Source organism: Peromyscus leucopus, chromosome 8b (genome assembly GCF_004664715.2).
Source record: "Peromyscus leucopus breed LL Stock chromosome 8b, UCI_PerLeu_2.1, whole genome shotgun sequence".
In the NCBI taxonomy this organism is placed as follows: domain Eukaryota; kingdom Metazoa; phylum Chordata; class Mammalia; order Rodentia; family Cricetidae; genus Peromyscus; species Peromyscus leucopus.
This window is the reverse complement of record NC_051086.1, coordinates 99,880,091-99,904,305: the sequence shown is the minus strand read 5'-3', so window position 1 is coordinate 99,904,305 and position 24,215 is coordinate 99,880,091. Positions and strand designations below refer to the sequence as shown.

General features: G+C 47.9%; 1 protein-coding gene and 1 long non-coding RNA gene across 4 annotated transcripts; one reads left to right on the top strand and one right to left on the bottom strand.

Annotated features, from left to right (window-relative positions):
• Positions 1 to 2,736: 2,736 nt before the first annotated feature.
• On the top strand, positions 2,737 to 19,507 carry Slc25a19 (solute carrier family 25 member 19). Of its 3 annotated transcripts, none has more exons than XM_028889693.2 (7): positions 2,737 to 2,967; positions 7,307 to 7,476; positions 7,652 to 7,807; positions 10,577 to 10,747; positions 15,849 to 16,032; positions 17,342 to 17,472; positions 18,895 to 19,507. In XM_028889693.2, exons 2-7 carry the CDS (start codon positions 7,345 to 7,347, stop codon positions 19,075 to 19,077), a joined length of 957 nt encoding a protein of 318 aa, XP_028745526.1. In that variant the 5' UTR covers positions 2,737 to 2,967; positions 7,307 to 7,344; the 3' UTR covers positions 19,078 to 19,507. The 3 variants fall into 3 exon arrangements, with proteins under 3 accessions (XP_028745526.1, XP_028745525.1, XP_037056626.1); XM_028889692.2 differs by lacking the exon at positions 2,737 to 2,967 and adding an exon at positions 3,062 to 3,401; XM_037200731.1 differs by lacking the exons at positions 2,737 to 2,967; positions 7,307 to 7,476; positions 7,652 to 7,807; positions 10,577 to 10,747 and adding an exon at positions 13,817 to 13,937.
• On the bottom strand, positions 19,447 to 23,912 carry LOC119086918. The gene is made up of 2 exons (XR_005090315.1): positions 22,840 to 23,912; positions 19,447 to 20,025 (listed from the first exon to the last, which is right to left on the bottom strand). It is a non-coding gene; the product is annotated as an uncharacterized LOC119086918 (long non-coding RNA).
• Between the last annotated feature and the right edge of the window lie 303 nt (positions 23,913 to 24,215).

Sequence of the window (24,215 nt, the reverse complement as noted above, 5' to 3'; positions counted from 1 at the left end):
TGTATTTCTCTTGCAGAAGACCTACATTCAGTTCTTGTACCTACTCTGGCAAATCACAATTTCCAGCTCCAAGACATCCAATGCCCTCTTCTGGACACTATGGGAACTGCATTCATACATGCACATACCCTCCCTGCTCCCCTGACAAATAAAACAATTCTTTTTTTTTCCTTTTATTTTATTTTACAATGCCATTCAGTTCTACATATCAGCCACGGGTTCCCCTGTTCTCCCCCCTCCCACCCCCTTCCCTTCCCCCCAGCCCACCCCCCATTCCCACCTCCTCCAGGGCAAAGTCTCCCCCAGGACTGCAATCAACCTGGTAAACTCAGTCCAGGCAGGTCCAGTCCCCTCTTCCCAGACTGAGCCAAGTGTCCCTGCATAAGCTCCAGGTTTCAAACAGCCAACTCATGCAATGAGCACAGGACTTGGTCCCACTGCCTAGTTGCCTCCCAAACAGATCAAGCCAATCAACTGTCTCACCTATTCACAGGGCCTGATCCAGCTGGGGGCCCCTCAGCCTTTGGTTCATAGTTCAGGTGTTTCCATTCGTTTGGCTATTTTTTTTTTTCAATAATTGAGTAAAACCAAAATTTATTATAAGCCACAGTCGTCCTAGGGACCTCCATGCTATATATATAGCCTCCATGGTTCTATGGGTTGTGGTCTGATTGTTCTTTATTTTATATCTAGAATCCACTTATGAGTACATGCCATGACTGTCTTTCTGGGTTTGGGTTACCTCACTCAGTAACCTGCTCCCCTAGTATACCTAATTACAAATAAAACAATTCTTTAAAAAAAAAAAAAAAAGTTTCCAAGTGATTCTGTATCAGCTTAGACTGACATTCATGTTTTTGGTTTGGTTTGGTTTGGTTTTCTGGGTGTTTTTTGTTTTGTTTTGGCTCATGGATCTGTAGCTTGGATACCCTGAAGTCTACCTTCTTCATCTGGATGGATGGAGGGACTGAAGCCAAAGATACACAGCAGCCCCCTTCCACGAAGCTCTTACTGACAGCAGATTGCTGGGGCCCAGTTCCCCTACCAAAGCAGCCCATCTGTGAGACACCAGCCCCCATCGAGACATTTATTCCCTCTGAAGAGGCGGGGGAAGTCCAGAACTCTTAATGGTTCTGTTTAGGGCGTGATGAGGTCACTCAGGGCTTCACTTCCCCAAGCTGACGGGAACTGTTATTTTTCTGGTTTATCTTTTCACATGACTAGATTTACTAAATATATTGAACTTAAATGACCAGATTGCAAATATGCAAAAATTAGGACTGGGTTACAGGCCCAAGAAAACTGGCACCTGTTCAGGTGTGTGCGTGTGAAGAGAGCAGAGTCAAACTGTACACACATGCAAACGACTATTTCAACAGAGGTGGAAAAGGAGGTACATGGAGAGAAATGGACTCTTCAGCAATACCAATATTCCACATGCTGAAACAATTAACATCTAAATCCAGGGGTTGGGGCAGAACTCCAATCCATGTACATGTATTAGAAAACATAGCAGGGCCGGGCGGTGGTGGCGCACACCTTTAATCCCAGCACTCGGGAGGCAGAGCCAGGCGGATCGCTGTGAGTTCGAGGCCAGCCTGGGCTACCAAGTGAGCTCCAGGAAAGGCGCAAAACTATGCAGAGAAACCCTGTCTCGAAAAACCAAAAAAAAAAAAAAAAAAAAAAAAAAAGAAAAGAAAACATAGCAGGGCTGAAAGGTTTTGCCATACGGTTAGTTATATGGGCCAAATTGGAACTGGCCCTGACCTTAAGGTTCTTCTGTTTCTGAGTGCTGGGATCATAGAAAGATGGCAGCATGCCTGCTTTGGGAAAATCTTTATGAATCTTTGGCTAGGCATGATCCACTCCTCCAACCCAAGGAACACAACCAGACTTCAATAAAATTAAAAATTTCCAGGCCAGGTATGGAGGATCAGACCAGATGTGGAGAAAGGAAGATCACGAGTTATGGGTCATCCATGAGAACCTATCAAAAATAAATAAATAAAATTAGCAAAGCGGTGGTGGCACAGGCCTTTATTCCCAGCACTCGGGAGAAAGAGGCAGGTGGATCTGAGTTCGAGGCCAGCCTGATCTACTGAGTAAGTTCCAGGACAGCATGGACTACCCAGAGAAACCATGTCTCTTAAAACCAAAAAAGAAGGAGGAGGAGGAGAAGGAAGAGGAACAACAACAACAACAACAAACATGCAAGGAAGGATACATTAACTAGTCAGAACAAATGACTTAGGTCTTAGTTGGGATACAATTTTTGTTTGTTTTTTGGGGACAAGGTCTCACGTGGGCTGGCCTTGAACTCTGTGGCAGGGGATAACGTTGAACTCTTCATTTTCCTTCCGGTGCTCAAGCCACCTCGCCTGGCTGTGTGATAAACGGCAGGGATACAGCCCCCACAAAAGGTTCTCATCCCAAGAACCCATCTAGAACCTCGACCCAACCCCGGTCCTCCAGGCTAATAATGCCAGGCTTCCCTCCATCTTCTCCAAATTTAGATTATACGGATTCTGAGACTACACTGATTTGAAGAAAGGTGGGTCAAGTTCAGCGAGCCCTAATTCCACATCCTCCGCGGACTTCAGAGGATCCTGCCCCTGAGAGAGACCGCCCAGAAAGTGGTAAAAGCCTGCTTTTCCATCCTCTTCCTTCCGAAGTTGAGACTACGCACGCGCAGCAGGACTACATCTCCCAGGAAGCTCTTCGCTGCTTGTCTGGGGGAGGGACTTGATAGCGGAAGACTACATTACCCAGAGATATCTCGACGGTGACATTAGACGGTCCCTCCGACAAACATCGATTGGGCCATAGGCGGCCAGAAGCTGCGCGGTGATTGGCCCAGCAGCCCATCAGTTACTGGCAAGTGCAGTTAAGTTTTGCTGTTGGGCTACTCTGAGAGGAGGGAGAACTGAGCTTGTAGAGCCCTGCGGACCTGCGGACCTGCCGCCTCAGGTGAGTGTCCTCTGGCTTTGCTCTCCCCTGGGACGGGGGAACTGGTAGCCCCGCTTCCTCAGTCGGAACACAGGGAATACGGAAGGACAGGTGTCCACGCGGGGCGGGGACGAATGCTCACGTGGTACACCTGACCCCAGGAGCATCTTCAGGGACACGGAAGGCGAATTCCCCCCCTCCCCGCTACACACACACACCACCACCACCACCACCTCAGGCAACGTGGGGTTGTCCACTGCTCAGGACTCCCGGAAAAGCCCTCCCCGCGGTTCGCCTGGACAGGGTACCAACACGGGGCCATCTGCAGAGCGCCTCACCTGAACACGTGGGCTCTCGGTTTCACCGAAGGACACCTGCCCACCCGGCAGTGGAGTCTGACACAGTAAAGGTGCAGGGTGAAGAAATTCGCTTGCACCCCATGCACTGCCACTCAGGTCAGCAGCCGGCCTGTCTCAGTCCTGCATTATTTATATTACACAATCGTTTCTTAAAATCTGTTGAGATATCACGGTTATTGGTGCCAAAAGGTTTTGAATGGGCAGGAGATTAATCTCTCCCTTTGTTTATTTTTGTTGTTGTTTGGGACAGGGTAACCCAGGCTACACTTGAACTTGCTATGTTCTCAAGGATGACCTTGAACTCTTGTGTCTCCTGCCTCCAATTCCCAAGTGTTACAGGCTCCACCATGCTGGTTTGTGCTTCCTGTGGGGACCGAGCCCAGGGTGCTTTACCAACTGTAATACTTTTCAGTCCTGATTTTTGACATGTTTGCATCTTTGTGGTTTTCTTTTCTAGAAAACAAACATTTCAAAAGCTTTTCAGGTGTGTATGACTTACTTGTTTTCAAAATTTGCCACTTAATCTGATCAGCAATCTGGGCCAGGCAGGTCGAACATCATCTCCCACTTTCCACAGTGGAAAACAGTTGGTATTTTATTTAATTTCATTTTTGTGTGAATAAGCATTTGCTGCCTGTATTTCACCGCATGCATGCCTGGTGCAGGAGGAGGCCAGAAAAGTGGTTCAGATCCTCAGAGCCTGGAATTACAGACAGCTATGAGCCTTCATGTGGATACTGGGAATCAAACCTAAGTCCTCAGTAAGAGCAACAGTCAGTGCTCTTAACCACTGAGCCATGACTTCAGTTGGAATTTGAAAAGCTGCCCCTGGTCTATGGGAGAGACAGAACTTGAACATAGGTTTTACTTTATTTATATTAGAGTGTGTGTGTGTGTGTGTGTGTGTGTGTGTGTATGTGTATACATACGTACGTACATACGCGCACATGTGTATGTATGTACAGTCACACACAGACCACAAAGAGCGTGTAAAGGTCAGAGACAACTTTCTGGGGTCGGTTCTCTCCTTCCATCATGTGGGTCCCAGGGATGGAGCTCAGGGCTTCAGGCTGGGCAACAGGTGCCCTCACCCACGAAGCCATCTCTATGACTCCAGGCTTTTATTTTTGGTGGTAATGAGATTTTAAACTCAGAGCTTTCTGCAGACTAGGCAGGCACTCTACCCCTGAGCTATATAGCAGACACCCCCCCCCCCCCCTCGTAGTGCTAGGGAATGAAGCCCAGGGTTTTGCACATGCTTGCACTTTGCTCTTTGTCTGGGTTTCTTGGGCTGAGATCTTATGTAGCCCAGGCTGGCTCCTAATCCTCTTGCCTTTGCCTCCCACATTCTGGGATTGTAAGTGTGAACCCCAGCTTTCCTTTTTTTTTTTTTTTTTGAGACAGGGTTTCTCTGTGTAGCCCTGGCTGTCCTGGAGCTAGTACTGTACTATAGACCAGGCTGGCCTCAATCTCAGAGATCAGCCTGCCTCTGCCTCCAGAGTACCGGGATTAAAGGCATGCACCGCCTGGCTTCCTTTTACTTTTTATGTTAAGACAGGGTCACATCATGCAGTCCAGGTAGGCCTCACGCTGTGGTCCTTCTGTGTCAGTCTTTCTAGTAGCTAGAACCCAGGTTTCTGGAGCTGTATCCAGCAATGTAGAACTGCTTATTTCCTGAAATCCAGACACAATAGCCTCTCCCACCCTCTGCTTGGTTTGAATCGTGCAGTTACAGGCTGGGCTTCCAGATAGACTGGCTGTCTCCTCAGCTTCTGTGGACACCGAGCCAGGACACCTGCCACTTGGCTTTCTCTTCTTTCCCTCCTAGACTGCAAGAAACTTGAAACTGTTGAGGACTGAGCAGGCCCCGTCACCCCTGAGAGGGTTCAGTGGCTTCGTCCTCTGCCCTTGTTTAACCCGATTCTCCCAGCCTTCTGGGAGAGGTGCCAGGGTGGACTAGAAAGGGAAAATAAAAGTCAGAATGAAGGAGTGGAAGTTGTCATCGGGTGGCCAGTGACGACCTAGTTACTCTGCATGTTCAAGCTGTGGGGTAATTCCAGTGGCCTTTCTGAAATCAGTTTATATTTAGGTGTTTTGTTTGTTTTGGGGATGTCTTAGTTAAAGTTCTTTTGCTGTGAAGAAACTTCATGACCATAGCAACTCTTTGTTGTTGTTGTTTTGTTTTTCCAGACAAGGTTTCTCTGTGTGGCCCTGGCTGTTCTAGAACTCACTGTGTAGACCAGGCTGGCCTTGTACTCAGAGATCCACCTGCCTCTGCCTCCTGAGTGCTGGCATTAAAGGCGTGCACCACCACTGTCACAGCAACCTTTTTTTTTTCCCCCTTTTTTTTTGAGACAGGGTTTCTCTGTGTAGTTTTGGTACCTGTCTTGGATCTCGCTCTCTAGACCAGGCTGGCCTCGAACTCACAGAGATCCGCCTGGCTCTGCCTCCCAAGTGCTGGGCCCAGCCACAGCAATTCTTATAAAGGAAAACATTTAATTGGGGCTGGCGTATAGGTTCAGAGGTGTCGTCCATGGCAGCACACAGGCAGACATGGTGCTGGAGAAGGAGCCAAGAATTCTCTATCTTTTTTTTTTTTTTCTGGTTTTTCGAGACAGGGTTTCTCTGTGTAGTTTTGGTGCCTTTCCTGGCTCTCTGTAGACCAGGATGGCCTTGAACTCACAGAGATCCAACTGGTTCTGCCTCCCAGTCCTGGGATTAAAAGGTGTGCACCACAGCTGCCTAGCAAGAATTCTTATCTTGACTGGCAGGCAGCAGTATCGGAGAGTGACACTGGGCCTGGCTTGTGGTTCTGAAGCCTCAAAGCCCATCCCCAGTGACACACTTTTTCCAACGAGACCTCACTTACTCCAACAAGGCCACACCTCCCAATAATGCCGCTCCCTATGGACCTATAGGGGCCATTTTCATTCAGACCACCACAGGAAGGTTCGGTTTTGTGGTTTTGCTGGCCTAGAATTTGCTCTGTAGACCTGGCTGACTTTGAATTTGCAGTGATCCTCCTGCCTCTGTCTCTCAAGTGCCGGGTGGATTACAATGGAAGAAAAGGCAAAGAGGGCACTGGGTAGGAATTTTGGACAGTGGTAGCTTGTTGGAGACTAGTAATATATCTATAATTTAATTAAAATTTTTAGATTTACTTATTTCGTGTGTTTGAATGTTTTGCTCACATGCATGCTTATATATGCATCACCAGCATGCCTGGTGCCTGTGGAGGTAAAGAAGGTGTAAGATGACCCAGAATTGGAGTTACAGACAGTTGTGAGCTGCAGTGTTGGTGCTGGGAATTGAACCCAGGTCTTCTCCAAGAGTAACAAGTGTTCTTAATCTTTAGGCCATCTCTCCAGCCCTAATTTTATTTTTAATTATGAGGTTTTTTTAAATTATGAGTGTGTGGGGGGGTAGATGTGTGTACATGAGTGCAGGATCCCTCAGAGGACCAAAGAGGGCATTAAATCTCTTTGGAACTGGAATTACAGGTATTTATGAACCATCTAATGTGTGCACTGAGATCTGGATTCCAGTATCCATGACTAAGCAGAAAGTGCTTTTAACTCCTGAGCCACCATCCTTGGTTTAGATGGATCTTTTTCTGTCACTGGATGTGGAAGGTATAAAGTTGAGACCAAGCCTATATTTCCACTGGCTTGCATTCTTTTTGTTTGTTTGTTTTTGTTTTCGAGACAGGGTTTCTGTGTGTAGTCCTGATTGTCCTGGAACTCAATTTATACACCAGGCTGGCCTAGAACTGAGAGATCCGCCTGCCTCTGCCTCCCAAATGCTGGGACTAAAGGCGTGCACCACCACCCCGCCCGGCTCTGTGAGCTTACATTCTAATCAGGAGGACACGAAACCATATCCTGTAGGAATAAGGCTACAAAGGCCAGTGCCGTATGTGGGCAGAGAGGGCTGCTGCACGGAGGTGGTGTCCGAGCAGAGCCGGAAGGAACTTGTCTTTACCCTGTGACTCTTACGCTCAGCTCGATACTCATGGACGTTGGATGGACTAGCGGCAGGGATGGTCGGCTATGATGCCAAAGCAGATGGCAGGAATAACTCCAAGTTGGAGGTGGCGGTGGCAGGATCGGTGTCTGGATTTGTCACTCGTGCCCTGATCAGCCCCTTGGACGTCATCAAGATCCGTTTCCAGGTACCTTTCCCCTCGTCTCCACGTGACAACGGGCCAGGGAACAAGCAGGCTTCATCCTTGCAAAGGCGGGTCCTAAAACTTGGAATTTTGTCCAGGTGGAGGGTTCGTTCCCTTCAGTTTCCCTTTGCCACTCCCCCTCCCCCACCGCCCTGACCTTTTACACTTTAATCCCCAGCTTCAGATTGAACGCCTGTGTCCAAGTGACCCCAACGCCAAATACCACGGAATCTTCCAGGCGATCAAGCAGATTCTGCAGGAGGAGGGCCCAACGGCGTTCTGGAAAGGACACGTTCCAGCCCAGATTCTGTCCATAGGCTATGGAGCAGTCCAAGTAGGTAGCGGGGAACCCGGTCAGGTCCCTGTGGTCACACTGCTCCATGGAGCAGAGGAAGGGTGACAAGTAAGGACGTTGCCTTTGGTGGCAGTCCTCACCCTGCCCCTTTGCCTTCCCGGGAAACCTGCTCTGACTGCGTGAAGACATCATCAGTTAGCCACACCTCAGGCCTCCCCTCCCCACATCCTGTTCTCCTCCCCCTCTCCTGACCCCGTCCCCGCTAATACTGAGGAATACCTCCATTTCTCTGGTTTAAATTTCAAATTACGTTTTGTTTATTTCCTCAGAGAAATAAACAAAGGGGAGATGTGCTTGCTACACAATTTCTGCCAAGGTGTCCAGGTCAGAGGACAATTTGCAGGAGTCAGGTCTCTCCTCTGCCATGTGGGTCCTGGGGTTCACTAGGGTTTGTTTTTTGTTTGTAGGCAGTTTCTCTCTATGTGGCCCTCTTGGTTCTGAAACTCTCAATGTAGAACAGGTTCACCTAGAACTCACAGAGATCCACTGCTTCTGCCTCCCACGTTCTGAGATTAAAGGCGTGCGGCGATATGCTTGATTAGGGTCCCGGGATTCAAACCCAGGTCCCGAGGCTTGGCTGCAGGCCGCTTTACCCCTGACTCATCCGTTTTCGGAATAGTGCCTTCGCCGCAGTGCTCAGTTGGGTCTCACTGGTGCACGAGAGGGATGAGAGCAGGTGGCCAGTGTTGCTGGATGGCTGCCGGGAGGGACCTCGGGCTGTCCACGATGGGGGAGGCGGACACACAGGCTTCTCCCTTCGCAGCACTTCTGCTTGAGTCCAGCACCAGCGTTTTCGTGGTGTGCTTGGTAAGGTTTGGCCGGAGTGACACTGTCTCAGACTGTGGGCCCGGGCCCCACAGTCGTCCTGTGAGGTAGATGCTGTTGTCTTTCTGACTCTACAGAAGAGAAAGCCGTGGCTGAGAATGCTTATATGGTTAGTCAGCTAAGGCCATTCGTGGGACCGTGGCAGAGGGGCGGCCAGCGTGGTGGGAGAGCACTGGCAGAGGGGCGGCCAGTGTAGGGGCAGAGCACGGAGCACCACCTTAGCAAGCTTGTGCACGCGAAGTCCTGGCTTTGGTCCTTGCAGAGCACAAATGAGTAAATGCAAGAGAGAGCGGCAGAGCAGCATCCTCCTCATGTAGCCAGTGTCAGAGTGGTCCCTGGCTGCTCTTCCAACCCTCTCACACTCTGTTCCAGTCCAGCCCTGCCAGCTTGGCATGTCTGTGTTGACCCGTGTCCTTCTCTGATGCACCATGTGGAGGAAATGCAGCAACGTGGTAGTCTCAGGAAATCTGGCTGGCTGGAGGTGATGGGGGAGGCTATGGTATGAGGGCCTGTGCTGTCAGCAGATGTGAGTGATTCAGCTGTGGTGTGGAGTCCCCAGCTGCAAGTCAGATAATGGCTAGCTTTTCTTAGGTTGCAGAAAAGTCGTTAAATGAAGGGAGTTTCTGCATCTTTCGAGCATGGCATGACACATACCTGTGTAGCTTTGGGCCTTTCCTGGATCTCGCTCTGTAGACCAGGCTGGCCTCGAACTCACAAAGATCCACCTGCCTCTGCCTCCCAAGTGCTGGGATTAAAGGCGTGCGCTACCACTGCCCAGCTATGACACATACCTGTAATGCTAGCACTCAGGGACTGAGGCAGAAGGAGTATCATAAATTCAAGGCCGTCGTGGTCTATATAGCAAGTTCCAGGCTAGCCAGGCCTTCATAGTGAGGCACCAGCTCAGAAAGTAATAATAAAACAAAACAGATCTCTCTGTATGTGTTTCTTTATCTGTCTGTCTGTCTGTCTATCTATCTCTGTGTTTGTATGTGCATGTCTGTATGCATGTGTATATATGTAGGCCAGAGATGTGTCTTCCTCAGTCTCTCCCTAAACCTGGAGCTCACTAACTTGGTTAGACTGGCAGATCAGCAAGCCATCCAAGCAAACCCCTAGCTTGGGGAGTACAGGCACGCACTGTTGCACCCTGCTTTTTTTTTTTGTGGGTGCTGGAGCTCAAACTCAGGTCCTGTGCTTGCACAGAAACACTTTACAAGTAAGATATTTCCCTAGCACCTTTTTTTTTTTTTTTTTTTTTTTAGATGTTGTAGGAGATGGAACCCAGGGCCTTGTGCTAGGCTAGTGATCTCCAACTGGACCAAGATCTCCAAGCCTGCTCCATATCTTTCTTTTTTTTTTTTAAGATTTTTTTTTAAAGATTTATTTATTTATTATGTATACAGTGTTCTGTTCACATTTATCCCTTCAGGCCAGAAGAGGGCACCAGATCTCATTACAGATGGTTGTGAACCACCATGTGGTTGCTGGGAATTGAACTCAGGACCTCTGGAAGAGCAGCCAGTGTTTTTAACCTCTGAGCCATCTCTCCAGCCCCCTTTTTAAAAGATTTTTAAGTTATATGTATTTTCACATGAGTGCTGGTGCCTACAGAGGCATCAGATCCCCTGGAGCTGGAGGTGCAGGCTGTGGTGAGGAGCTGCCAGATCTAGGAACTTGGAATTGAATTCTGCAAGAGCAGTTCACACCTGCTCTTAGTTACTGAGCCATCTTTCCAGCCCCTTTCTTAACTCTTTGGATACTTGGCTTGACTCAAGGGGATAGGAAATGGCACCTGGGTTATTCTTTCTTTCTACTCTGTCCGTTTGGTTAAGGCAACTGCGTACACAGAGTGACGAGCTGCTTCTTCTGGGGGACCATTTCTGCAGCTTGTCCTCAGTGCCTTTCCACTTTCTTTTGCAGTTTCTGTCATTTGAAGAGCTGACTGAACTGCTCCACAGAGCCAACTTGTATGAAACTCACCAGTTCTCAGCACACTTCGTATGTGGCGGCCTGTCTGCTGGCACAGCCACCCTTGCTGTGCATCCTGTGGATGTCCTGCGCACCCGCCTCGCAGCTCAGGGGGAGCCCAAGGTGAGCAATCAGGGCCAGATGGGGAGCCTGGGGGAGGTGGGAGCACAGGAGTTAGGGCTCTTGTCCCTTCAGGACGCAAAGCTGGGGCGCCTTTCATTATCAGCACAACAGCCAGTTTGTGAGGCTCTATCAGTAATCTGCACTTCTGCAGTTCGGTGGTTTGTGTCCATTTCTCCCGGAGCTCGTAGACTTCCTGGGGAGACTGAGCCCCCGGGGCAAAACAGAACAAACAAGTATCCGGGCTGCCGGCTGAATGAGGCAGGCATCTGGGGGGATTGGGACACAGGAACTTTTGGCCATCGTGTCCTGAGGGCTTCCTGCAGGAATGTGTTGAAGGAGCTGGCATAGGTGAGTCAGTCTCAGGAAGGACTTAAAAACAGTGGAGAAGCCTTATGGCCAGTGACTCTTCTCCTGGCAGTGATGAGACACTCCTCCAAAAGCAACTTAAGGGAGGAGCCCTCCACAAAGAAAGGGCTTATTTTGGCCCACAGTTGCAGGGTGCTGTCCATCATGGTGGAGAATCCTGTTGACGGGAGCTGGAGGCAGCCGGTCACATTGCAGCTGGAGTCAGGAAGCAGAGAGGGATTGCTTGTGCTCAGCTGGCTTTCTCCTTTGTGTACAGTCCAGACTCAAGCCCATGGATGGTGCCGGCTACTTTTAGTGTGGGTCTTCCCACCTTAACTAACCTGATGATCGAGCCTAGAGGGTACACCCAGGCATGTGTCTAGGTGATTCTAGATCCGTCACATTGGTGACAAGTTTGACCTCCTGGTCCAGTCTGCTTCCTGGATGCATTTAAGGGCAGCATCATTAGAGGCTGGAGAGACAACTCGGGGGTTAAGAGTTCTTGCAGAGGACCCAGGTTTGGTTCCCAGCACCCACATCTTTAACTCCACAGCTAGCTTTAACTCCAGGTCTAGAGAATCTGACACCCTCTTCTGGCCTCTGTAGGCACCAGGCGGGCATGCAGTCCACATACATACTTGCAGAACAGACCCTAATACACACATAAAATAAAACTTTTTTTTAAAGCAAGAGAAAAAAAAATCCTGCTTTTAAAAAAAAAATAGGCAGGCTCAAGGCCCAAGCCCATAGTCCTGGTTGGAGACAGGAGGATCCATGGGAGTTCAAGGCCAGCCTGGACTACAGAGTGAGATCCTGTCTCAAAAGACCAAAAACAAAACCTACATACCCCCAAACACATACACACTAGCAAACCCAAAACACAGCCACAAAAGGAAAAAGACAGCGGCAGCCACACACATTGCTACAGTCCTAGTACATGGAGGCTAAAATGGGAAGGTTGACTGAGGTCAGCGGTTTGAGGCCACCTCAGCAATGTAGTGAGAGTCTCAAAAATAAACAGAGCTGACAGGATGACTTGGTGGGTAAAGACACTTGCTGCCACCCTGATAGCCTGAGTTTGATCTCTGGAACCCACCTTTTTTTTTTTTTTTTTTTTTTTTTTTGGTTTTTCGAGACAGGGTTTCTCTGTGTAGCTTTGCGCCTTTCCTGGAACTCACTTGGTAGCCCAGGCTGGCCTTGAACTCACAGAGATTCGCCTGCCTCTGCCTCCCGAGTGCTGGGATCAAAGGCGTGTGCCACCACCACCCGGCTGGAACCCACATATTAAGAGAGAACCAACTCCCGAATTTTGTCCTCTACCACATGTGCACAAAGCATGCACAGGCCCCCACACAGGAAATAAACATAGTGACTGGAGAGATGCTCAGTGGTTAAGAGCACGGGCTGCTTTTCCAGCTGGCCGGGGTTCAGTTCCCAGCACCCCAAGGGATCTCACAAGAATCTGTAACTCTAGTCTCTGGGGTTTCTGTCCTTTGCTGTTACTACATATGAGACATGTGTAAACATGCCTACAGGCAAAACGCTTGTCTTCATCAGGGGTGATGTTGCTGTGATGAAACACCATGACCAAAAAGCAAGTTGGGGAGGAAAGGGCTCACTTGACTTACACTTCCTTATCACTGTTCATCATCGAAGGAAGTCAGGACAGAAACTCAAGCAGGGAAGGAGCTGATGCAGAAGCCATGGGTGGGTTCTTCTTACTGGCTTGCTTCCCCTGACCTGTTCGCCAGCTTTCTTATAGAACCCAGGACCACCAGCCCAGGCATGGCACCACCCACAATGGGCTGGGCCCTCCCCCATCAATCACTAATTAAGAAAATGCCTCACAGCTGGCTCTCATGGCAGCCTTTCTCAATTGAGTTTCCCTCCTTTCAGATCTAGTTTGTGTGTGGAATAGACATAAGACTAGCCAGCACAGTATCCATACACATAAAATTAAAGATGTGAAAATTCAGCCGGGCGGTGGTGGCGCACGCCTTTGATCCCAGCACTCAGGAGGCAGAGCCAGGTGGATCTCTGTGAGTTCCAGGCCAGCTTGGTCTACAGAACCAGTTCCAGGAAAGGCTCCAAAGCTACTCAGAAACCCTGTCTCGAAAAAACTAAAAAAAAAGTAAAAATTCTTTTAGAAATACCAGTCAGTATGTGTGTGTCTCTATCCATCCTTATGGACACATTGGTTGGGACATTTTGTTTAGGTTTTGGTTTTGCCTGGCCTTTGTGTCCCTCAGGGTGGGGAACCTGGTTGGAAAACATTCTGATGCTATTTTGGCTGCAAAGAGCAAAGTCCCGTAGGAATAGTCTGGAAGAAAAGAATGGGGCACAAGGGTCAAGTGTGTGATAATTCACTGGAGAATTGGAGGCTGGGGTGACTGGCCTGGTGGAGAAGTGGGGGATGAGGTCTCCGCAGTGTGGTGGCTCCTGGGCTAGAGGGAAGGTGGCTGACAACAGCCCAACTTTGCCGGTGCCCTCCTGTTACCTGCCAGCCTCTGGTGAGAGAAGGAAGAAGTGCAGCGGTATCAAGGAAGGAGATGAGCTTTACCTCTGCCGACCGGTGCAGGAGGGCATTGTTCTGGGCTAACCTGCTCTGGCCCCGCAGAGCTGAGAAACAGAGTCACTGACACAGACGGCCCCACGCTGAAGCTGAGCTGTTTGCCTCCCCAAAGAGCAGGGACTGCAGAATTCTCCAACAGGCCTTTTCCGTGCCCTGCACTGGAACCCGCGCCCAGAGACCTGCTGCTAGCCTCTGGGGCATTTTCTGCTCTTCACCCTACTCCCCGCCTTCCTGGGAAGGAGCTTTGAGATGAACCGTCTACTCTGTGTTGTTGTGAGTTCCCTGGGAGACCTGGGCAGTCTTTGTTGTTGCAAGTGGCTTTCTCTGGAAGGTGGTCCAGTGGCCTCCCAAGTTCAGGTGGCTCTTTTGCAGTCCACAGGATGTTCAGGATGTTGCTGGGAATCTTTGGACATTTACTTTTTTTTTTTTTTTTTTTTTTTTTTTTGGTTTTTCAAGACAGGGTTTCTTTGTGTAGTTTTGGTGCCTGTCCTGGATCTTGCACTGTAGGCCAGGCTGGCCTCGAACTCACAGAGATCCATGTGGTTCTGCCTCGGGTGCTGGGATTAAAGGCATGTGCCATCGCCACTTGGCCTGGACATTTACTTTTAAAGATTTATTTTATGTGTATGGGTGTCTTGCCTGCGTGTATATGTAAGATGAATTGCTAAATGGTCTTATTAATATAAAACCCTGTGCCAGATATTGGTGTGAATTCTGAGAGATCAGAGAGACAGAACCAGCCAACCTCACCTCAACAACTCCTTATCCAGTCATGTTTCCACGAATTCTCAGACTGAAAGCTTCAGAGTCCTTACCCAAATGGATCTCAGCTGAACTGCTGTTAAAAGCTAAAAGCTAAAAGCTTAAAAGCCTAAAAGCCTCTAGTTCCTGGTCCTCACGCCTTACATACCTTTCTGCTTCCTGCCATCACTTCCTGAGATTAAAGGCATGTGTCTTTTCCAAGCAAGACATATGAGGTCTCAAATTCTGGGATTAAAGTTGTGTGCCACCATGCCTGGGCTCTGTTTCCAGTGTGTCTTTGAACTCACAGAGATCCAGATGGATCTCTGCCTCCGGAATGCTAGGCTTAAGGGTGTTTGCCACCCCTGTCTGGCCTCTATGTCTAATCTAGTGGGGGACACAATACATCACCACATGTATGTCTGTGTACTATATGTATGCAGTGCCCACATACCCAGGAGAGGGCATGGGATCCTCTGGAACTGCCACTATATGGGTGCTGGGAACTGAACCTGGGTCCTTTGCAAGAACAGAATGTACTCCTATTTGCTGACACAGGTCTCTAGTCCTGGGGCACATCCGTTTATATACTCAAGATTCATGGAAATTTCTAGGAAGTAAGTTGTCAGAAAGCCACACCCTTTTGTTTGTTTTGGAGACAGGGTCTTCCTATGTTGCTCAAGCTGACCTCTAGCTTTTTTTTTTTTTTTTTTTTTTTTTGGAGACAAGGTCTTGTTATGTATCCCTGGCTGTCCTGGAACTTGATATGTAGCCCAGGCTGGCCTTGAACTCGGAGAGATCTGCCTGCCTCTGCCCAGTTATGCCCAACTGGCCTCAAACTTTTTTTTTTTTTTTTTTAAGATTTATTTGTTTTTATGTGTACAGGTGTTTTGCCTACATTTATGCCCATGCACTGTGTACATGCAGCGTTCTCGGGGGCCAGAAGAGGGTGTTGGATACCCTGGAACTGTGTTACAGTTGTTAGCTACTTTGGGGGTGCTGGGACCCAAACCTGGATCCTCTGGCAGAGCAGCCAGTGCTCTTAACCTCTGAGCCCTCTCTCCAGTCCCTGTCCTCGAAGCTTGATCCTCCTGCCTCCATTTGCTAAGTGCTTGGACGATGGTGTGTGCCACCGCACCCCACTGCCCTGTTGAATTTTTATTTTGTTTAGAGATAGGGTCTCATTCATCCCAGGCTGGCCTTGAAAAGGATATGTAGTCCAGGCTGACTTTGAACTCCTGATCTTCCTGCTTCCACCTGTCAAGTGCTAGGATTACACGTGTGCCACCACACCCAGCCCCCACTTACCTTTATCCTTAGTTTTCCTAGACTGAAGTGGAAAAGTTACACTCCTGGCAGCTGGGTTTTAGATGAGAAGAAAAGGATGCGTTTGGGCTGAAACCCCTCACACAGCTCACTCATACTGTGCATGTACGTGTGCAGATCTATAACAACCTGCGGGAGGCTGTGTCGACCATGTACAGGACCGAGGGCCCCTTGGTCTTCTACAAAGGCTTGCTTCCCACCGTGATCGCCATCTTCCCCTACGCGGGCCTGCAGTTCTCCTGCTACCGGTCCTTGAAGCATGCCTACGACTGGGTCCTCCCGCCAGATAGAAAGCAAACAGGTGAGATGTCCCCAGCCTAGCCTGGGCCACGGCTTCTGTGAGCCTTGAAGGCGCTGGTTTTCCTGTCCGGAGCATCTGGCTCTGTGGTCTAGCTGGCAGAACATGTGAGCCTTGTACTTTAGAGGACACTTCCTTCCAGCTCTTACACACTCACCCCTACACTTCTGGGAGCAAGTGTCTTTCCTGGGAATAGTTCTTCCTGGTTTTCATTTTTTTTGTCAGAAGCCCAACTTACAAATTGCATTTATTCATTTATTCATGTATTCATCTATCTATCTGTCTATCTGTCTGTCTATCTGTCTGTCTATCTATCTGTCTGTCTATCTATCTATCTATCTATCTATCTATCTATCTATCTATCTATCTATCTATCTCTTTTGTGGTTTCATTGTTTGGTGGGGAGGGCATGCACTGTTTCCATTTAGGGACTCACAGGTTCTGTGTCTCCAGGTGAGACCAGCTGGCTAATGTGTCTGTTGTCACTCTTGCTTCAATGGCTGTGTCTGCCTCTGGCAGTGGTCATATTCCCTTTTGAGAAGCAAGAATTGCTCATGGGGTTCAGGTTAGTGGTAGAGTATTAAGTCTGATGACTTTTTTTTTTTTTTTTGAGACAGGGTTTGTCTGTGTAACAAACAGCTCTGGCCATCCTAGAACTTGCTCTATAGACTAGGCTGGCCTAGAACTCACAGAGATCCACTTGCTTCTGCCTCCCAAGTGCTGGATTAAAAGCATGCCCAATTCTGATATTTTTATTTCATATTTTTTTAAGAATTATTTTTAAATTCTTAATTATTTTATGTATGTCTGTGTACCATGTGTATGCCTGGTACCCTTGGAGACAAGAAGAGTTCATTGGATCCCCTGGAACTGGAGTTACCAGCAGTTGTGAGCCTCCATGAGGTGCTGGGAATGAAATCCAGGTCCTCTGGAAAAGCAGCGAGTGCTCTTAACTGCTGAGCCATCTCTCCAGCTCTGGTTTTATTATTTATGTGTCTGCATGTGTGTATGCCATGCGTGTGTGCGTGCGTGTGCGTGCATGTGTGCGTGTGCGTGTGTGTGTGTGTGTGTGTGTGTGTGTGTGTGTATGTGTGCGTGTGTGTGCATGTGTGCATGTGCGTGTGTAGGGTACTCAAGGCAGCTGAACTGTTCCCTGGAGTTGTAGTTCCAAGCAGTTGTGAGTGGCCTGATGTGGGTGCTGGGAACAGAACTTGATTTTTCTGGAAGAGCAGCCAGTGCTTTAAGACACCAACACTCTCCTGTCACTGTCATGCCATGGACCTTCAGCTGCATTTCTCTTTCTATGGCTCAGGGAACCTGAAAAACCTACTTTGTGGCTGTGGGTCTGGAGTCATTAGCAAGACCCTCACATATCCCCTGGACCTCTTCAAGAAGCGCCTGCAGGTGGGAGGGTTCGAGCATGCCCGGTCTGCCTTTGGTCAGGTAAGCCATCCTGTGCCGAGCGCTCAGATCAGTGCTGTCATTGGACGTGAGCAGCCAGCAGCGGTGACCCTCCCCCCCTTGTCTTCTGTAGTTTTCTTTTTTTGTTTTGTTTTTGGAGACAGGGTTTCTGTGTGGCTCTAGCTATCCTGGAACTAGCTCTGTAGACCAGGCGGGCTTCGAACTCAGAGATCCACAGAGTGCTGGGATTAAAGGCTGCACCACCGTCTGCCCTCCCCCCTTTTTTTTAGTCAGAATTAATTCACTTTATTTTTCTTGTATAAAAACCTTATGTAGGGCTGGCGAGATGGCTCAGAGGTTAAGAGCACTGACTGCTCTTCCAGAGGTCCTGAGTTCAATTCCCAGCAACCACATGGTGGCTCACAACCATCTATAATGGGATCTGATGCCCTCTTTTGGCCTGCAGGCATACACGAGGGCAGGATACTGAATGCATAATAAATAAATAAATCTTAAAAAAAAAAAAAAAACCTTATGTGGTGGCCACAGCTTAAGCCTGGGTCCCCTGAACAGAGGCTCTGCTGTGAGTTTCACAAGATGGTCAGTGAATTCTTGATAAGGAGAGTTGGTGAACACAGTCTCTTTCCAGAGGCCTGCGGTCAGGTAGCTGCAGGTCTTGGAGATGGCATCAAAGGTGGCCTTGGCAAAGTTGCCCCGGGTGGCATTGCGGCCCCTGGCTGATGGGTAGCAAGCAACAGTACTGGCCATTGGTAGCAGCTTCTTGGGCACAGGAGCAGAGTCAATGCCAGTGCCTCTGGAGGCAGGGCTGAGACTTAGCCACACAGAGCCACAGCGGCCCTGTCACCCTGCACAGAACAGTGTGGGGCTGGCCAGTCCTGTTCCCCAGGAGCCTCTGCACAGAGACAGTGGAAAGCTTGGCCAAGATGATGGCCACTCGATGGCAGTGGCTACCTCCTTGGAGCACTTAACACCAAGACCATCATGATCATGGTAATTCCCAATAGCGACAAAGCCTGGAACCTGGTCTGCTGGCCAGCCCGAGTCTGATCCGCACTGATCTTTAGAATCTCATCCCTTAGGGATGTGCCCAGGAAAAGAAATCAGTAATCCCTGATTCCTTAATGGGCAGGGAGAACAGGTAGGTCTCTGCAGGGGCTTGATCTTCCTGTCTTTCAGCTCTTTGTCGTCAGCTTTGCCTCCGCCAGCCCCGTGGCCCTGACCACAGCCTCAACCCTCTAGGACCACTCGGAATCTTCACCTCATTCCCCTCGCCAGGAAAAGCCCTCTCTAGCTTAGTTGAGCCCGACCTATCCCATGTGCCCAGGGATGAAGAATTCCACCCCTCATTCATCCAGGGAGCAGTTACTGGGAGCTGTGTTGAGGCAGGTGAGTCCCTGTTTTAATGACCATTTCCCTCCTCAACCTACACCTTCTTCTTCCCAGGTGCGGAGCTACAGGGGCCTCCTGGACCTCACTAGGCAGGTGTTCCACGATGAAGGCACCAAGGGCTTCTTCAAGGGCCTGTCGCCCAGCCTGCTGAAGGCTGCCCTCTCCACGGGCTTCATGTTCTTCTGGTACGAGCTCTTCTGTAACCTGTTCCACTGTATGAGGATGGAAGACAGATAGCTGTGAGGGCAGGAGGGGCTGAAGGTCTGCCCTGGAGGCGCCTCTCCCAACAAGACTTGTTCTGAGTTCATACTGAACAATGGCTGCTGCCTGGTTGGCCTTCTAGGCCAGCTGTCCTGAGCATGAAGGGTCGTCCACAGCCGATGGCAGACGGGCCAGGGCCTTTTCTGAAGAGAACACAGAGAAGGGAATGCTTGGGCTACAGAGACACCAGGGAGGAGGAGCCTGGCCTTGTTTCTCCTCTGTCCAGCCAGCCTCTGCTTTGTAGTCCTGGTTATGGGGAGAAACCCCCAGTCCTAGTAAGAACACAGCTTGAGCACACAGGGGTAGGACTGGGCTCTTTGCAGAATTCTAACCCCCACAACTTGGTTTGTTTCTCCTGCCAACTTATTTAATAGACATTAAAGCAAAAGGCACATTCCTCATCTCACTCTGGCAGCTCGTCTCATGAGCCACGCCCCAGTTGAAGGAGGGTGATGGGGGGGGGGCTTTCTGGTGTCCCTGCAGTTGCAGCCCAGGCAGCCACGCTCTTCAACTTAAGGGGGGACCCCTACCACGTGGGTAGCTTCTGAACTCGCAGACCCAGACCTCTGTGGCTGTGAGGCTCCAGGACTGAACAGGAACGGTACTGGGACAGAACCAGTTTCTAGGCGGAAGGCCGGAAGTGAAGGGGATGTGCTGAGCCACAGGAGTGGGCAGGTGCTGGCCCAACCCTCAGGCTTGGCGGTGGCTCCACTTCACCAGGTGCTGGGTTAGCGCTGCTGGAGTGCAGAGTTCTCAGGCCAGGCGACACCATTAGCTCAGGGATTTGCTCTTCAGCTCAGCATTCATGCTGTGTGTGTCCTCTGATCCCAGAAGGGCCTCAGCCACAAAGCAGTCCATTGGCCAACATGCTAGGGGGGCATGGTTGGCATCTGTTAGCGGAACCAAGGATCCAGACAGATGTATCTAGACGAAGAGGAGAAACTTGTCAGGGGCACAAGAGGATAAATACAGGATGGCCATCTTTTCCATGTTCCTGCCTGGCAGTGAATCTGGCAGAGGGAAGGGAGGAAAGATCCCTTGACTCTGTGGGATTCCTGCCCTTGTGATAACCTGGATTGTAACGCCTGCTGGGAATGGCCCTGTTCATGGAAGCTGGAACTTCTACCCCGAGTCAGCGGCCTTTCCTCTTGGCCCCATTGTATCTCTCCCCTAGCTGCTGTACATTCTCTGATCCTGGCTCCAGATTCTGAAGGTCCAGGCTGCTCTTGGGAGGGCTTCTGAGGCAGGTTGGCCCTTGCCTTTCTGGGCATGGGGTTGCAGAAGTCTCATGAGATCCTAGAGACACGTGAACAAATGCCTATTCCAGAGGAGGAGGCTGACAGACAATGGAAAGACGCCACCTGTCTATGGGTTTTCATTGCTGACATGAAACACCGTGACCAGGAGCTGCTTGGGGAGGAAAGTGTTGTTGGTTGTTTTTACTCTTTTGGGGGGCCGGCTACCCAGCTCCCAAATAAGTCACGCATGGAGGCTTATTCTTAATTATAAATGCCCAGCCTTAGCTTGGCTTGTTTCTGGCTAGCTCCTTAACTTAAATTATACCATCTACCTTTTGCCTCTGGGCTTTTTTCTTTACTTACACATATATATATATTTGGTTTTTTGAGACAGGGTTTCTCTGTGTAGCTTTGCACCTTTCCTGGAACTCGCTTTGGAGACCAGACTGGCCTCGAACTCACAGAGATCTGCCTCCCTCTGCCTCCCGAGTGCTGGGATTTAAAGGCGTGCGCCACCACCGCCCGGCACTTCTATATATCTTGCCTTCACTCTTACTCCGAGGCTGGCTGTGTGGCTGGCCCCTAGAGTCCTCTCTCCTTGTTCTCTTGCTCCTTCTTGATCTCTCTTCTAGATTTCTCTTCTTATTTATTCTCTCTGCCTGCCAGCCCTGCCTATCCTTTCTTGCTATTGGCCATTCAGCTCTTTATTGGACCATCAGGTGTTTTAGACAGGCAAAGTAACACAGCTTCACAGAGTTAAACAAATACAACATAAAAGAATATAAAACATCTTTTCATTATTAAACAAATGTTCCACAGCATGAACAAATGCAACACATCTTAATAATAGTCTATAGTATTTTTCCCATTTTGTCTAAATAAAAAGGTTTTAAATTTAACATAGTAAAACTATACACAACAAAAAGTTATCAAGTAAGAATTACATTTACAATATTCAGTCCATTTGTATTTAGCTTATTCAGAGAAAACATTATCTGTCCTATCTTAGTGAATCCAAAGTTTTACATCTAATTTATTTCCTATCATAATTAAAGAAAACTATTAACCAATTACTTAGTTTTTAACTCCATCAGATACCCAGAAGGATGTAATATTATCTAACAACAGAGACATTTGGCTGCCTGGACAGTAACTCAAAGTTCCTCTGCAACGTTGGGGCATCCATCTTCAGCCTACAGGCCCAGAATATCTGGCAAACTTTTCAGTGAAGCAGGAATTTGAAGAACTGTCCTGCCTTGTTGTGGCACAGTTCAACAGTCTTTCCTGTGGGCTCTGCATGGCTAACCTTGGCACAATGAAAACAAACTCCTATGAAGGTTTTTTTTTTTTTTTTTTTTTTTTTTGGTTTTTCAAGACAGGGTTTCTCTGTGTAGCTTTGCGCCTTTCCTCGAACTCACTTGTTAGCCCAGGCTGGCCTCAAACTCACAGAGATCCGCCTGGCTCTGCCTCCCGAGTGCTGGGATTTAAAGGCGTGTGCCACCACTGCCCGGCATGTGATAAGGTTTCTTTTTTTTTTAATTTATAAATAAATAAATTAAATATGTATGCAGTGTTCTTCATGCATGTATACCTGCACACCAGAAGAGGGCACCAGACCTCATTACAGATGGTTGTGAGCCATCATGTGGTTGCTGGGAATTGAACTCAGGACCTCTAGAAGAGCAGCCAGTGCTCTTAACCACTGAGCCATCTCTCCAGCCCCCTATGAAGTTTCTTAATGCCCATCATCTCTGATGTAAATTGGTGCTCCCAGAAGCAGATATGTCTCATTGTCATGAAAAGCCCTAAGTTAACAAAACATTTTAAATGCCACATTCTATAGGTCTTTGAAGTATTTGAAGACCAATGTTTAAAATATATCTCTATATAATCTTGAAAGCATACTTTGGGGCTGGAGAGGTGGCTCAGCAGTTAAGAGCACTGGCTGTTCTTCCAGAGGTCCTGAGTTCAATTCCCAGCAACCACATGGTGGCTCACAACCATCTGTAACAAGAACTGGCACCTTCTTTTGGCCTGCAGGCATGCATGCAGACAGAGTACTGTATACATAATAAATAAATAAAATCTTTTTTTAAAAAAAGCATACTTAACACATCTACAAATATGGTTAAAAATGACTACTAACCTGTTTCTTGGTTGTCCTATATAATTCATAATAACAGCTTTCAAAAACTAGAACTTTACCTATATTTTAAATGAACTACATAGGTGCAGTACTTTAAACAAAAGTAGAAGCATATATATAATATGTTGTAAGAAAAATAACCTTAAATTTGTATCAATATACAAGAATCCTTTAAACAAGAGTAGAAACATATATACAGTACTTTATAACAAAAATGACCTTAAATTTGTATCAATATACAAAAGTCCATACAAATACAAAATATTTGTTGCTTTTTAGTTTAAAGTAGACTTAATAATCTATCCTATTATCATTCCTATATTCCCCTAAATATAACAAACATCCATGACTCACCAGTTAACCAAAAGTCAACCACACCCCTCTTGGGAATGTGGGCAATGTGTCCTCCAAACTGCTTCTTGCTGTCTGTGGGTGAAGGCCTCTTTAGGGTCCCCAAGAACATTTTGAGATAATAGCCAAATCCTGGGAAGACCAGCAGTAACCGTTGTTGATAGATACCATCTGTCAAGATTTAGTAGGTCTCCCTTGATCAAACCTGATCCATATTATTCCTGAAGGAGTCCACAACCTCTCGACTTCTGTGGGAACAAAACTTGAAAGCATTTTTGACTTCCATTTGACAATTTTTTTTTCTTCTTTTTAAAGTTAAGGCATTAAAGTATCCTGATTGGTTCAATTTGGCAGTCCAGTTCACAATCCCATGCCTCTTAACTATTTTTGCTTATCAGCATTCAAAAAATTCAAAAACAACACAATACTATATAGGATCCAGACTCCCTGTGTATTTCCCATCTTATGTGGCTTTTTTCTTTTATATTAATTTTACTGTATCTTTAAAGAATGTACTCTTTCTAAACTATTTGTTTCTTTAACTGTCCATACCTTTTTCTTTCTTAAGCCTATGCACATTGTAAAACACACTGGAATCTGTTTAGAGGTCTTTTCTGTCTAGACTTCTTTTACTGCATATCTTTTTTGATTGCACAAGCAAACTTTAGACTGCTAAGCTATACCTAGATCCTCCTTGCGGCCCTCTTGGCTGGCTCTGCCTGCTTCTCGGGTCCTGAAAGACAAGCCTAAAGCTCACAGCCCTGTCAGAGGTATTTGATCAAACATGCATTCCACCTTCCTAACTGTAGGAAGCTGGTATCTGCATTGCCACAAGCTATTTTACTTAGCTTGCCTTTGTTTGTTGTTTGTTTTTAAGCACTGCTGACTGAACAGCAGTGCCTCTTAAAGTAGTGTCGTTTTTCTTTTTTTTCCTTTCCTTTTTTTTTTTTTTTTTCTCAGCTTTCTCAGTACCTACATGGAAATTTGGCCCACATTGGTATGCCAATATGTTGTTGGTTATTTTTTATTTTTATTCTTTGGGGGGCCCACCATCCAGCCCCCAAATAAATCACACATGGAGGCTTATTCTTAATTATAAATACCTGGCCTTAGCTTGGCTTGTTGCTAGGCAGCTTTTTAAAAATTATTCCATTTACTGTTTGCCTCTGGGCTTTTTCTTTTTCTTCTTTATATCTTACTTTCACTCTTTCTCCGTGGCTGGGTGGTTAGGTGGCTGGCCCCTAGCATCCTCCTCTCCTTGTTCTCTTGATCCTTTTTTTCCTCCCAGATTTCTCCTCTTATTTATTCTCTCTGCCTGCCAGCCCCATCTATCCTTTCTCCTGCCTTGCAATTGGCCATTCAGCTCTTTATTGGACCAT